We start from the raw sequence: 15,807 nt of genomic DNA, 5'->3' as shown, positions 1-15,807 counted from the left end.
CAGCCCGGGCAACTTAGTGAGATATTGTCTCTACAATAAATCAAAAACCAACCAGGCATGGTGGCATGTGTCTTTGGTTCCAGCTACTTGGAAAGCTGAGGCCAAAGGATCATCTGAGCCCAGCAGGTCAAGGCTGTGGTGGTCTTGAGTGTGCCACTGCCCTCCAGCCTGAGCAACAGAGTGAGACTCCAACTCAAAAACAAACAAACAAACAAAAAACCAAGAGTCCAAATGGAGTGACTTCTGGATAGTCAAGATCAGTGCCATGGAAAAGCAAGATGTTCCTTTAATATGACCAGTTGTCACAAGTGTTTGCATCAGCTGTCACCAGTCCAGGTCTTGTGTCTACTGTTCAGGGCTCTTGCTCTTGCTTATATAACACCTGGGATAGGCCTCCCTCCCACTCAGGATACTCACAAATTCATCACATGGTGGCCTGAGGTGTGAAGTCCCATATATGACACTATGCTCCTGAGCCACTCACTGCAGTGGCCACTCCTTGGGCACCCCCCATCCCCCAACCTTTACCTGTCCTGCCTTCTAGCCAACCTGGCCTGACTCTGGCCACACCCCTTGCTAGAGTTTCCAAGGGCCAATGGCTCTTTCTATCCTGTCATCAGATAGCCTCACTGGAGGACTCAGATACCCCTTTCCCACCCTGATGCTTTTCTGGGTTCTGGGCCACATTGTTAATTAGAAAGTTCTATCTATCCCAAAATCAGTTACACTAATTTGAATTGAAATGTACATTTGGATGTGAGCTGACTCACGCCTGTAATCCCAGCACTTTGGGAGCCAGAAGCGCAAGGATTGCCTGAGCCCACGGGTTTGAGACCAGCCTGGGAAACATGGCACGATCTCGTCTCTACAATAAATCAAAAAATTAGCTGGGTGTGGTGGCTCATGCCTGTAGCTCCAGCCTCTTAGAAGGCTAAAGCAGATTGCCTGAGCCCAGCAGGTTGAGGCTGTGTTGGCCGTGAGCTTGCCACTGCACTCCAGCCTAGGCTACAAAGTGAAACTTCAACTCAAAAAAAAAAAAAAAAACCCAGGTGCAGTGGCTCATATCTATAATCTCAGCACTTTGAGAGGCTGAGGTGAGAGGACTGCCTGAGTCCAGGGGTTCGATACCAGCCTGGGCAACTTGGCAAGACCTTATCTCTTTACAATAAATCAAAAAAATTAGCCAGGCGTGGTAATGCCCACCTGTGGTTCTAGCTACTTGGAAGGCTGAGGTGGAAGGATCACCTGAACCTAGCAGGTTGAGGCTGCAGTGGCCATCAGCATGCCACTGCACTCCAGCCTGGGTGACAGAGTGAGACTTCAGCTAAAAAAAAAAAAAAAACCAGATTATCATAACACACAGGTCATCTTAAACTGGTCTGATATTAAAACCTGGAAGATAGGAACTAGTTTCATTTAATATGTGTATGTGACACTCAGAATCCACACACTTTTATGTGTGCTGTAAAAGCATCGGACATGGTTATTCCCTCTGTCCAATAACTGGGTCAGCACAACTGCTTGGCTCTGCTCTTTTTTTTTCTTTTTGGTGAGTCAAGGTCTCTATGGTTGAAGTGCAATGGCACAATCATGGCTTGTCGCAGCCTTGGCTTTCTGGTCTCAGGCAGTCCTTCCATCTTAGCCTCCCAAGTAGCTAGGACTACAGTCACATGCCACCACGCCCAGCTTATTTTAAAATATTGAGTAGAGATGAGGTCTTGCTATGTTGGCCAGGGTGGTCTCGAATTCCTGGGCTCAGGCAATCCTCCTGCTTTGGCTTCCCAAAGTTCTGGGATTACAAGCATCAACCACCGCACCCAGCCTTGGCTCCACTCTTGAAAGAAACTTCTGGAGCCAGCACTGAGACCAGGCAGAGCTGGAGTGGGCTTAGTTTAATCCCTGCCCAGTGCTCACTCACTGCATCCTACAAGGTGAACTACAGCTCTCCCAGCCTCAGTTCTTCATCTGTCAAGTGGGGAGATGACTGTGATCTACTTAGCATGAGCAACTTGGGCCAGTCAGTGGCTGGCATGGCAGTGGCTCTGGCTGGAATGAGGTACAGGTCAGAAGGAATCTGAGATGGGTAAGACATGCTGGAAATCCTCCAGCTGGCATACACTGGGCATGGATTTCCAGTGAGCATGTGATGTCCACACTGGGAGTTCTGTCTCCGTGAACGGGTCACTTTCCCACTGAACCTCCCACATCTCCTAACCTAAACACCCCCTCTTGTGCCTCCACAGGAGTTTACCAGCTACTTCCAAAGACATGACGAGGTCCTGACAGAACTAGAGAAAGCCACCAAACGCTGTAAGAAGCTGGAGGCAGTGTACAAGGAGTTCGAGCTACAGAAGGTCTGCTACTTACCTCTTAACACGTTCCTGCTCAAGCCCATCCAGCGGCTGGTACACTACCGCCTGCTGCTGCGTCGCCTGTGTGAGCACTATGCGCCCAGGCACCATGACTACGCCGACTGCTGTGGTGAGTGTGAGTACAAGCCTGCACCTCAAAGACTGACAGCACTGGGAGGCAGGAACGGTTTTGCCAGACCTACAACCAGGCTTCCTTCACTGGAAAGTGCAGGGTGTCTGCCCCCAAAGGGCTGGAACTACAGTGCTGTCAGCACCGGCCCTGGCCTTCTCACCCCTTCAACTGCTAACATGAGCAGGTCTCAGGCCACACAGATCTCTGGCTGTCCTGCTTCTCCACCCCAGCACAAGGCTGTTCTCAGCCCTGAGTCTGAGCAGCACAGTGAAAGGCTGTGATTGTTCTGCAGTGGTCATGGGGAGTAGGTGCTGTGACAAAGGTGTTGTCCTGCCAGCATCCCCTACCTCCCCGCATCTGTATGGGGACTGGGGGGCAACTGCCAGAGTGACATGTTACCTGTGGGTGTTTCTGTCCTAGAGGCCTTGACTCTAAAACTTATAAACAATTGGGCCAAGGTAGCTGTTAGGAGTTTCTCACATACATGAACTCTGTCATTTTTTTATTTGTGTTAAAGGGACAAAAGAATAAATTCTGACCTTCTTAACCTATAAATATGACTTCTAACTGTAGTGTAAATTTAGTGTAGGAAATTGATGTCCGCCAGGAGGTTTTTACAAGTAAATTTACAATTGTCATTAAAAGTATAAGATGAAGCCAGGCTTGGTGGCTCAGCCTGTAATCCCAGCGCTTTGGGAGGCTGAAGTGAGTGGATTACCTGAGCCCGCAGGTTCAAGACCCGCCTGGGTAACTTGGCAAGACCTCATCTCTATAATAAATCAAAAATTAGCCAGGCATGGTAGTGCGTGCCTATAGTTCTAGCTACTTGGAAGGCTGAGGCGGAAGGATCACTAGAACCCAGCAAGTTGAGGCTGCAGTGACCGGGAGCAGCCACTGCACTCCAGTCTGGGTGACAGAGTGAGACTCCAACTCAAAAAAAAAAAAAGTATAAGATGAAAAAATATTTAGCACTCCCTTCTAGCTGGTTTCCTATGGCCATAAATGGGTATGCATAAGGATGCTTTCTGATTAGCAAGAAACAAAGTGGACCATACAATGTTGACAGTTCTCTTTATTCTAAAAACAAATGTTTCATGTTTGCTAAAAAGGAAAAGGACAAAATTATAGAAATGCTTTCAAGTGTTTCAACTGTTTCTTGTTGGCAGTCATATCCCATGGTAGTAATTATGGGGTAGGAGTAGTGCTGGACAGAGGATGACCCAGGCCCAGGTGACCAGGGAGGCCATGCCATGAAGATGACCAGGGCCCAGGTTCCAATCATGTCTCTATGTGCTTTAAGGGATCCCTTCACCTCTGACTTGTCAGGATTCTCATCAGTAAAATGTTCCACATGAGGCTGGTGCAAAAACTACATGAAGCTGTGTTTACGAAATAAGAGCTTGGTAAGTTGTTAATGCAACAGAACATTGAGAACCGTCAGCCTCAGTAGGTTTGCTTCAGACCTCAGCCGTATCTAGAGAGCCAGAAAAGCCCAGTCGATAAAACACATTCTCAGCTGGCACAGCCACAGGTTACTTCCCCTCTATGACCCTACCCTCCATCCACAGGGCACAGGCCTGCTTGTCAAGAGAGGACTTTCTTGGAAAAAGCCCCTTGGTGTGCAGATGTTATTAGCTCTCTTGGTGTTCCTGAGAAGTTGAACTGGAACTCTCTTGGACAAAAGGGAGGTGCCTTTTGGCTGGGGCTGAGGGAAAGTGGCCTTGCATTTTTAGTTATTTTTCTTTTTTTTTTGAGTTGGAGTCTCACTCTGTCACCCAGACTGGAGTGCAGTGGCCGTCCCCGGCCACCGCAGCCTCGACCTGCTGGGCTCCAGCGATCCTTCTGCCTCAGCCTTCCTAGTAGCCAGAATTACAGGCGCGTGCTACACGCCCAGCTAATTTTTTGATTTATTATAGAGATGAGGTCTCGCTGCCCAGGCGGGTCTCGAACCCGCGGGCTCAGGCAATCCACTCACCTCAGCCTCCCAAAGTCACGGGATTATAGGCTGAGCCACGGAGCCCGGCTTAGTTATTTTTCATTTTGACGAGGGTTTCCCAAGGTGCTAGGTGCTAAGCATGTCTTGATGATCCGTTAACATCACACACCTGCTCTGCCTACTGCTGTGGGTTCTGTGGAGGATGTCAAGGAGACTTGGGTGATTTGTAAGAACTTCAGTCCACCATCAGGTCTGAAATGTGCCCTAACCCTCCAGCAGCTTCCAATGCCAACCCAAGTGCAATGCAGAGCCCATGTGGCAGTAGGGCTTCCAGCCCTGTACTCTGTGGACATGGCATCCAAGAGCAGGGTGGCACTGGTGCTATCCAGGGGGGACACATGGGGCCAGGCAGTCATACATGAATGAGCATGGCATGGTGAGTCTTTGCCCAGTGAGGTATCCAGAAGGAGGGGCTCAAGCTCAAGTTGGGTCTCTAGGGATGGCCAAGCTGGGAGATGGGGAGAGCCAGGGGACTGGGGGCAGGAGCTTAGGAATCTGCACAGAGCAGACTCTGACCACCAAGGCTTGTAGCTGCCAAGACTTGCACTAGCACCACTGAAGTTCTTCCTGATGCTTTCAGTGTCATTTATGAGTCATTTTGTCGTTTGTAAACGACAGTCTCTGTATGTGCTTCATTCTTTTCTGACTTTATCCTCTGAAAGCTGAGCTGGGAGGGAATGTTGTCACCTCCACTGGAGAGGATAGAGCTGGAAGCAGTCATGTGACTTCACACTAACAGACTATGGTCAGAGAGCGGGAGGGAGTCCTGAAAGGGAGGGTGGTCCCCACAAGTGATTCCAGTAAGGAAGATGTGGCCACTGTGTTCTGGGCAGCCTCAGAGGTGGGATCAGACCCAGCCAAGAAGCCACTCCCAGTGTGGCCTGCTCAGAGTAGGGGAGGCCACTCTTAGTGTCTGATTTTGTGTTTTGTCTTGGGAAATTTCCCTTCCTGATTATAAATTTCATATATTTGTCTAAGCTTTATGATTAGCATCAGTTTCTCCATTCAAAGAGAAAAATTACAGTTGCTTTGCAGGTGCAAATCATTTAGCCTTGAGAGTACAGTGAATCATTGTCCTTAATACAGACTGCCTTGAGCATAACATTAGTTATTTGCAAATCTTGTCCTTTCCCTTTTACCAAGCCAGAGTATTGGTTAGTCAAAAGCTTGGGCTGAACAAAGTCAAGATCTCAGCAGTATCTACAACAGCCTGCACCTGCTGAACAGGTGCCCGGTGGCTGCATACAGTGGGCAGCATCTCCTGTAAGGAGTTGGAGTGGGGTGTGCCCAAGCTAAAACCACCTATAGAATGCCAGCTTCTATCACAGGGTGGTAGACAGAGGGTCCTGTGTGCACCACCACTCCCATACCTATACTGAGGGGTCTCTCCATACAGACGCCCTGAAAGCCATCACAGAGGTGACCGCCACACTCCAGCACAGCCTCGTCCGGCTGGAGAACCTGCAGAAGCTGACAGAACTTCAGCGGGACCTGGTGGGCATCGAGAACCTCATCACTCCTGGCAGGGTGAGTGTCCTTGTTGTGGAAAGAGTTTTTGAGCTGCTTACTTTTCTAATTGAGATATAATTCACATACCATAAAACTCAACCTTTTAAGATGTGTGATTTAGTGGATTTTAGTATGTTCACAAGGTTATGCAGCCATCGCTGTCTAATTCAGAACATTTTACCACCCAAAGTGAAGCCCATGCCCATTAGTAGTCACTATCGTCACCCCCCCCAACCCCACCCCATCCCAGGCAACCACTGATTTGCTTTCTGTCCCTAAGGAGTTGCCTATTCTGGGCATTTAATAGAAATGGAATCATATATTATGTCTTTTGTGACCAACTTCTTTCTCAGAATAATGTTTTCAATGTTCATTCATGTTATAGCATGGATCAGTACTTCATCCCCTTGTGTGGCTGAATTATTTTCCATCATGTGTATACCACATGTTTATCCATTCATCTGTTGATGGACACTTGGGTTGTTTCCACTTTTGGCTATGTATAATGCTGCTGTGAACATTCATGCGCAAGATTTCATTTATCTTGGGCATAAACCTAGGGGTAGAATTGCTGGGTTATATTATAATTTTATGTTTAACATTTTGAAGAAATGCCAAACTGTTTTCCAAAGTGACTGTACCATTTCACATTCCCACCATCTTATATGCGAGTTGCAGTTTCTCCATGTCTTTTTTTATTTTTTTTTTTGTCACTGACTTGAAATTCAATATCTGACTTTTTGATTCCTGCCATCCTAGTGGGTGTGTAGTGCTATTGTGGTTACGATTTGCATTTCCCTGGTGGCAAATGATGTTGAGTGTCTTTTCATGTGCTTATTTGCCATTTGTTAGGCCTTCTTTAGAATTTAGATCCTTTGCCTACTTTTTATGTTATCCAGAATATGTAAAGAACTCTTAAAGCACAATAGTAAAAAGACATATATTCTGAATACTAGACTCTTATCAGAATATGATTTGCAGATTTCTTTTCCCACTGTATAGGTTGCCTTTTTACTTTTTTTTTTTTTTTTTTTGAGTCAGGATCTCACTGTGTCACCTAGGCTGGAGTACAGTGGCATTGTCATGGCTCATCACAGCCTCGAACTCCTGGGCTCAAGGAATCCTCCCTTAGCCTCCTGAGTAGTTAGGACTACAGATACACCCCCCCACATCTGGCTGATTTTTAATTTTGTGTGTGTGTGTGTAGAGACGAGGTCTTACTATATTGCCCAGGCTGGTTTTGAAATTTTGGGCTTAAGCAATCCTCCTGCCTTGGCCTCTTAAACTGCAGGGATTACAGGCATGAGCCACTGCGCCTGGCTGCCGTCTTTTCACTTTCTTGATGGTCCCATTTACAACAGAGAAAGTTTTAATTTTGTTGAAGTCCAATTTGTTTATTTTTTCTTTAGTTGCTTATTCCTTAGTATCATATCTAAGAAACCATTGCCCGATACAAGGTATGTACTCTATTTTTGACTTTTTCTAGTGCTTTTATATTTTAGCTTTTACATTTAGATCTTTGATTCATTTTGAGTTAATGGTTGCATATGGTGTGAAGTAGGGGTTCACTTCATTCTTTTGCATGTGGATGGCCAATTATCCTGTCACCATGTGTGGAATTGTCTTGGCATCCTTGTAGAAGATCAGTGGACCATAGATGGATGGATAGATTTATTTCTGGGTTTGTGATTCTGTCCCATGGTCTATATACCTGTTGGGCTGCTCACTTTCTATCACCAGTGCCTTTTGCTTTGAACTCAATACTGTCAACATAAGAAAATTGTTTTCAAAATTGCATGGAGATGTTTCCTGTCTCAACATACACATATGTGCATTAGTGGATGTGTATAATCACGTTTCTGTGTTAGCCTTGTTATAAGAAGGTATTGAGAATGTAGCTCAGAGAAATGAATTAGCCTGGAATATACAGGAAGGAGTTTGGGCTTTGATTGGGTGCTAAGATCACCTCTCAGATCCATTTCTCTCCTTGGCTGCATAGCTCTGAGCTGGTGCTGCTGGCTGGGAACTCCTGGAGGTAGGGCTCACGTGACACTTGTTATTTCTCTCAGTGACTCCAAGGCAGCATCTTATAGATGGTGGCCCCAGGAGACAGGTAAATGAGAGTAGCCACACAGGCCAGTGGTGGGGATAGAGGCCCCCACAAGGCTCAAATTCAGGCTCTGTATGCTTCCTGTGTGGCCCAGGCAGGCTGCTCCATTCACCTCTCTGAGAAAGATGTTCTTGAGGATTAATAAGGGGTCAGCTGCTCAGTCCAGGGCCTTGCATGAAGTGCTAGAATTGTTATTGTTAGTCAAAATATCTAAAGTCATATCTTCATAAGCCAGGGTTTCTTGTCTCCCAGAGTTAAATATGTGCATTAGTCAAGAGACAGAAACTACACCAGTTATTTGAGCACAGATTTAATAATAAGGATTGATAATAGGTATAAAGTTGACAATGAAGTTCCCAAGGGGAAAAAGACACTGTAAAGTGTCAAAGAGATGGCAAAACTGAGAAGGAGGCACCAGTCTACGGAAATGAAGGGAGGAGATCTAGGTTCTTAAAACTTAATGGCATAGCAAAGGGTTCATGGCACTGATGCTCACAGCTCTGGAGCCAGTGGAGAAGGTGACCCGAGGGCCTGGGATGCACACCGTGGGTGGGCTCTGAGCAGAAGCTGCTGCTCAGTCAGTTCTGGGACTTCTGAGGGGTGGTGAAGCTGGCTCTGTGAGGGCAGCTAGCGCTGAGGTGAAGCAGCTGCTAGGTGGCTCCTAGGACTGGAGCGTGGGGCAGCTGTCCTGCCTCTCACTCCCTGTTGTGCCCCTGTGGCCTCTCCAAGCAGAGCCAGGAGGGCGAGCTTGGAGTGAGAGACACAAACTTAATAACTGGCCCAGTCCAGTTATGCAGTAGCATCCTTGTGAGAGAAAGACTTACCTTTCCGCTGTGCAGGGTGAGGGGACCGTTGGGGCTGACTTTTCGTTTCATATTCGTCTGTGAGGATGACTTGCTTAATGTTTTACTTTTTACACCTTCACACAGTATGTTGGGGGCTGCTCACACTGGCAGGTCTCTGGCATATTCTCAGGACACACAGCTGCTTGTCCTGTTTGTCTGAAAGGTACACACAGTAGAAGGGCTCTAGAAATGGTCCAAACTAGGAATGCTCTGGGATCCCCAGGATGCCCAAGTCCTGCCATAAGCATAGGCTCCAGGGGCCTCTCTGATGACTGCGTGCATGCTTAGAGACAAATGTGTGGGGGCCTGGACTCTGCTGCCTCCCATGCAAATGGGGAAGAGGGAGGGATCTCTCCAGAATCCTGGAGGGAGGTTAGGGCCTGGGGGTATTGAGCCCTACTCTCCACAAAGAGCTGCCCAGGTGGTTCCTTTCAGAGCTTCAGCTCCTCAGAGTGGATCATTCTTATGGATTTTAAGGCCTCTGTGGTCTTAGGGATTCTTTTTTCTTATTTAATGCCCTGAGGCCAGCTAACTCAAATTACCTGAGAACACCTGCAAGGATCCCCTCCTCCTCCATTCTCAAACCTGCATCTGCCCAATTTTTCTCAAAGCGGAATTCAGATGACATCTTTGTGACTGAACCTTCCAGAATTCTCTTCTCAGCAAGTACAATACCCTTGGTTTACCTCTTTGTTGTCTCAGGGTTCCTGTTCCAAAGCAGGTACTCAGTAGATGATTTGGGGATTGAACTAGTTGACACCAAGATAGGACATGGGTGACCAGAGGTGCTGTTGAAAGGTAGGACAGGCCAGGGCCTACTAGAGGGACACACTGGAGGGGCCAGAGAAGCACAAGTGGCCACACAGCTGTTCCTGACACTTGGCCCAGCCACAAGCATCTGCTGGCCACCCTTGGCCACTTGAAAGGGACCTCGTCTCTGTCTTTCAGGAGTTTATTCGCGAGGGCTGCCTTCACAAGCTCACCAAGAAGGGCCTGCAGCAGAGGATGTTTTTTCTGGTAGGTTCTGTCTCCCACTCAAGCTATACTCCCGCTGAAGGGGATGAGTAGCACATTGGCAGCCTCTTAGTCTTTGTGCAGCTCAACACCTGGGACTCTGGCCCAGGTGATGCCCAAATGGGTGACATCAGTGTCAGACAGGAGTCAGGAGAGGATCTCAGAGCAGGACAAGCAGAAAACAGCCATTGTACCTACCCTTGGGCAGCTTCCTTCTCCATTCCAAGTTCTGGGCACCTGACTTTGGGAAGAACAGAAGCCAAGAAACTTAAAAGTCCACATTCGTGTGGCTGCTGGAATGTTCTGTAGAATGTTAGGAGAATCTCACTGCTGGCCCAGAGGCACCTCCCAGTATGTCCTTGTACCCATCAGGTCACCTTTAGTCAACTCCCTTCCTAGTCTCCATTGTTTGGATCCAATTAGTGGGTTCCAGCCTGAACTATCTGGTTAAGGATGTAACTGAGTCAGCGCCAACCAGAATTCCTTACTGCTTCCAACTGGTCAACCAGGCCAGCTGGTGGGGCTCATGGCTGGCCCAACAGATCAGCTGGTTCCTGTGGTTACTTCTTACCTCTGGTCAAAAATGATCAAATGGTGAAAAAAAATCCCTTTTTGGGGGGACCAAAAGTCTCCAACAAGACGAATAGATCCAATAACCACATAACAGGTAGCTAGAGTCTAGGTTGATGTCACGATTAAGGCATTGAATCTTTGTCACTTGTTTTTAAAATTCATGTATTTAAAGCTTGCCATTTCTCAGTTCTCAGACATGTTGCTGTATACAAGCAAAGGTGTTGCGGGGACCAGCCACTTCCGGATCCGGGGCCTTCTTCCACTCCGAGGCATGCTGGTGAGTGACCAGGGCCCTGCCTAGGGTTTCAACTTAGTGCTGGGCCCTGCCCACCTTCCTCCTGAGGAGTTGAATCCAAACCCGGCTATGAATGGCCACACTGGGAGCAGCACCTGCTGGGCATTTCTTGTTGATTGTTTCAACCCCATATGACCATGGTCCCTGTTGATGCTCAGACTGCCCCATCTCTAGCCTGCGATGCCTTTCCAGGTCAGCCTCAGGGTCCCTTAGACTCAGCAGCAGCTTCCTTCTCAGGCTGTGTTGTGTGTATGACTCATTCACAGGATCTTGTGTGGCTCCAGTGAGCCTGTTCACCTGGGATGGAATCCTGTCACTTGAATAGGCATAAGCTTTGTGTTTCCCCCCTAGGGAGCTGGACACAGGAGCCATTGGTGCTTCCGTGAGCCCTCTGACCCATGTGGGCATACACCTGGAATGGGGGCAGAAATTCTTCATTTTAGCATGATCCAGTTTATCAGCCTTGTCCTCTGTGGTTAGTGCTTTTTGTGGTTAATGAAAATACTGTTCTGAGGTCACGGAGAGACAGACTTACACAGACCTAGAGGCTCTCTCCATTTGCCTCATGTGTGTCCCTGGACCAGGCCCGGCACAGTAAAGACACGAGGCAAAGTCCAGGTCTTTCCCTAAGGATGTGCAATTGGTCAAGGATGCCTTATTGCAGTGACAGTCTCTCCCCACATCCCTGCCAGGCCTGCCGCTCAGATGTCCATGTGCAGGAAGTCTGATCCTTGACTCTGCCCTTTCCCTCTTGGTCCATTTGCCTTGATGACTGAAGCACAGTAGTCCCCTTCCCTGAAGTTCTCCTGACTTGTGATTTTCCCTTCCTGAGGTCCCCCTCCCTGAGCGCCTCCCTACCTGTGGCCTTCCCTCTCCATTGTCTTCCCTCCCTGAGGGCCTCCCTCCCTATGGTCTTTCCCCACAGTGGTCATTCCTCCCTGAGGTCCTCTCCCCTGTGGTCATCCCTCCCTGAGACCCTCCCGCCCTCTGATCATCTCTCTGAGGTCCCCCATCCATGTGATCTTCCCTCTCTGGAGCCCTCTCCCCAGTCCTTCTTCAAGGGTTCAGCCAGTGAGCATCGATGCCATCAAGCAGGTGTTTGTAATTTGAGTTCACTTTTCTGGTTGTCAGTAGGTGGAGGTGGGTCTGAGTGACCTCATCTGCCATCAGTGAAAGTGGACCCCATTTGTTTGAAAGTATACCCTTAAAAAATACACTTTTATTATAGAAAAAAATTATTGACAGTGTAAAATAGAAATCACTCATCATTTTACCACCCAGTAATGGCAGCTGCAGGCACTCTTCAGGACAGACCTCAGGTTTCCTGTGTGTCACCAGAGCAAGAATCACCTTCTACAGGCTGTCTTGTCACAGACACTGTTTTTGCTTAGCAGTTTGTTACCTCACCCTCACGTCCCTTGTGCTTCTCATGTGGAGTGAGACAAGTGGTGGACTGGGGAGCCCCTATTCACTTAATAGGAGCCCCTATTCCACCTATCGCTGGACGTTAGGCTGCATTTGGTTGTTGACGGTTATAAATAACACTGCAGGGCTTGTCTTACTGCACATCCTTAATTATGTCCTTCAGATCTTCCAAACTGTGAATTTGAGCACAGGATGCACTTGTGTTTATGGGTTCCAGTGCTCCAGCCAAATCACTGTTGGGACAACTTAAGTGGCAGACCAGCCCAGTAACTAGGTCTGAACATGCCATGGAAAGTACTGGGTATCCATTCCTTTTATTGTTCCCAGTTTGTTGAGCCGAGCAGCCCATCGTTTCACTTTGCATCCCTTTGCCCTGTCAGTGAGGACTGCCTGGCTCCTGTGTCCTGGCATTCTTTTTTTAGAGTTGGAGTCTCACTCTGTTGCCCAGACTGGAGTGCAGTGGCCGTTCCCGGCCACTGCAGCCTCAACCTGCTGGGCTCCAGCGATCCTTCCGCCTCAACCTTCCTAGTAGCCGGAATTACAGGCATGCGCTACCACGCCTGGCTGATTTATTTATTTATTGTAGACATGAGGTCTCGCCAAGTTGCCCCAGGTGGGTCTCGAACCCGCGGGCTCAGGCAGTCCACTCACCTCAGCCTCCCAAGGCGCGGGATTACAGGCTGAGCTACAGATCCCAGTGTGTCCTGGCATTCTTTGCTTGGGAATCACTCAGCCTGCCTCTTGCTCTGGTCTCCCTTGGTCTGTGAGTTTTTTGTATACATTTGTGACCTTTATATAGTAAAAATGTGAGCCAACCCTTTAAGGACACAAATACTTTTGCCAGTCATTTCCTTTTTACCATGCCTGCAATTTGTTTTTTTTTTCCTTGTAGAATTAAAACTCCATCTTGATGAGGCTTGTGTTTATCTTACTCTAGAATGGCATCTGGCCCGGGGGGTGGGGGGGCACCCACCAAATGCCTGTTGAAGGAGTAAATGTAGACATTTGTGTCTACAGATACTCCTCGACATATAGATGGGGCTACATCCTGATAAACCCGCTGAAAATATCAAGGCCAGTTGCAATGGCTCAAGCCTGTAATCCCAGCACTTTGGAAGGCCGAGGCGAGAGGACTGCCTGAGCTCAGGGGTTCAAGACCAGCCTGGGCAACATGATGAGACCTCATCTCTACAATATATCAAAAAATTAGCTGGGCGTGGTAGCACACACCTGTAGTTACAGCTACTTGGAAGGCTGAGGCGGAAGGATCACCTGAGCCCAGTAGATTGATGCTGGGGCAGCCCTGAGTGTGCCACTGCACTCCAGCCTGGGCGACAGAGTGAGACTCTGACTCAAAAAAAAATCAAGAGTTGAAAATATTTAATAGCTGGGCGGGCTCGGTGGCTCAGCCTGTAATCCTGCGCCTTTTGGAGGTTGAGGTGAATGAATTGCCTGAGCCCATGAGTTCGAGATCCACCTGGGCAACTTGGCGAGACCTCATCTCTACAATAAATCAAAAATTAGCCAGACGTGGTAGCGTGCACCTGTAGTTCCAGCTACTTGGAAGGCTGAGGCGGAAGGATCGCCGGAGCACAGCAGGGCGAGGCTGCGGTGGCCGGGAGCAGCCACTGCACTCCAGTCTGGGCGACAGAGTGAGACTCCAACTCAAAAAAAAAGAAAAAAGAAAATACATTTAATACACCTAAGCTACTTCATAGCTTAGCCTTACCTACCTTAAATGTGCTCAGAACACTTACATTAGCCTATAGGAAGGCAAAAATCACCTGACGCAAAGCCTATTTTATAATAAAGTGTTGAATATTTCATGTAATGTATTAAATACTGTACTGGAAATGAAAAACAGAATGGTTGTATGAGTACTCAAAGTGCAGTTTCTATTGAATGCATATTGCTTTCACTTCATTATAAAGTTAAAAAATCTTTAAGTCAGGTACCATCTGGGGACAGCGTGAACTGTCTTTTCCTTCAGGGTTTCTCTCCTTTGTATGGGCTCAGGAAGTTCTCTTCATGTCAAGATTTTACTGGCACCTTTTTTATGGTTTCATTTTCCCGTTTAATTAATCTGCCTAGAATTTGTTTTGATAGATGTTATTAGATCGGGATGTAATATTTTCTCACCATTAGTCATTTTACCCCATTATTTGTTGATTCCTTCATTTTCTCACTTATCTCAAAGACTGCCTTTATGGAAAAAACTCCTGACTTTGCACTTGGGTTCTTTCTGAGTGTTCTCCATTCCTCCCTTGCCCAGCATGAGTCCACACTCTCTTAACTAGTGATGTTGTATGAGACAGCCACTGTGTAGATGAATACATTCCATCCCTTATTCGTTCTCCTTTTAAAAATGTCCTTTAGTTTGGGTGCAGTGGCTAATGCCTGTTGCAGAGAGCTGATTGCTCCTCTGCACTCCATCCTGGGCAACAGAGTGAGACCCTGGCAGAGGAAGGGGAGGAAAAAAAAGGAAGGGGAAGAAAGGAGAGAGGAGGGTAGGGTAGGTTAGGAAAGGAAGGAAGTTCTTTGTTATTCTCCAACATTTAATTCTTCCAAGTAAACTTTGTTTGCTTTTTAAAAAAATATATTTATTACAAAGTTATGGGTACAAGTGAGGATTAACCACATAAGTAGGCTGCATGCAGGTGAAGTTTGGGCTTTTAACTGGCCCTCACTCTCCCCAGTAGTGGACCAGGTACCCTCTGTGTTGTCCAAGTAAACTTTGAAATCACTAAACAAATTCCTTCCAAAAACTTCATTAGGATTTCAATTGAAATTTCATTAAATTTGTAAGTCAAGACTAACGTCTTGACAACATTTTGCTAGCCCTTGTTTGTGATAATTCAGATCTTTGATGTCCAGCATGAGGTTCTGTGGTTGATGTCTCATGGAGCTGCACAGGGAACCTGTCCATTCTCTGGGGTCGTTGGTAATTGGCTGGTCCTGAAGGTGAACAGCTGACCCCTGTTCCTGACTGCAGAGGGATGAGGGCTCTTAGCTTGAGAAAGATCATCTTTATCATGTTAACGTTTTCCTTATATTTGATTTTAGCAAAGATGCTTTAGTGAAGGCGTTTTCAGCATGTGGAGAAATGACCACCTTTTTCTCTGAGTTCTGATAGGATGAATTTTACTAACCAGCTTTCTAACATTGAGCCACCCCTGCATTCCTAGAATTGATCATAGGACAATTCTTTGTGTTTGCTTTTCGTGGGTTTTCATCTAACCACCTATGACTAAGATTAGTCTGTAATGGGGTTTCTTTGAATCTGACTTCATTAGGTTTTGGTACCAGGTTTGTAAATGAATTGCCTAACTTCCTTTTTCATAATGAAAATGCTCAACATTTTCTCCTTTGCTTGATTTTCAGCTAATAGTGTTGGACCCCCCGGTGAGTAGTTGGATGCTCTCTGGCCCATGGCTCGCACCCTAGGTGTCAGCTGCCATGGCATGGGGACACCAGCATCTACCTGTAGCCTCCTGTAGAGTCAGCATAGACTTGGACAGCACGGGACTTCCAAGTCACACCTAGTATTGCAGGCAAT

The 15,807-nt window shown here is 47.3% G+C and overlaps 1 protein-coding gene across 2 annotated transcripts in view; it reads left to right on the top strand.

Moving 5' to 3' along the window:
* FARP2 (FERM, ARH/RhoGEF and pleckstrin domain protein 2) overlaps window positions 1–15,807 on the top strand; it is a 129,792-nt gene that overhangs the window by 109,752 nt on the left and 4,233 nt on the right. For both annotated transcript variants that reach the window (XM_021708462.1, XM_021708463.1), the window contains 4 exons: window positions 2,244–2,481; window positions 5,877–6,007; window positions 9,893–9,961; window positions 10,719–10,808. In XM_021708462.1, the coding sequence (XP_021564137.1) occupies window positions 2,244–2,481; window positions 5,877–6,007; window positions 9,893–9,961; window positions 10,719–10,808 (528 nt within the window). The remainder of the gene's footprint in view (window positions 1–2,243; window positions 2,482–5,876; window positions 6,008–9,892; window positions 9,962–10,718; window positions 10,809–15,807) is intronic.

Source organism: Carlito syrichta, unplaced genomic scaffold, assembly GCF_000164805.1.
Source record: "Carlito syrichta isolate Samal-C Ts95f unplaced genomic scaffold, Tarsius_syrichta-2.0.1 Scaffold138451, whole genome shotgun sequence".
Taxonomy (NCBI): Eukaryota; Metazoa; Chordata; class Mammalia; order Primates; family Tarsiidae; genus Carlito; species Carlito syrichta.
This window is presented reverse-complemented; position numbering and strand designations above follow the sequence as displayed.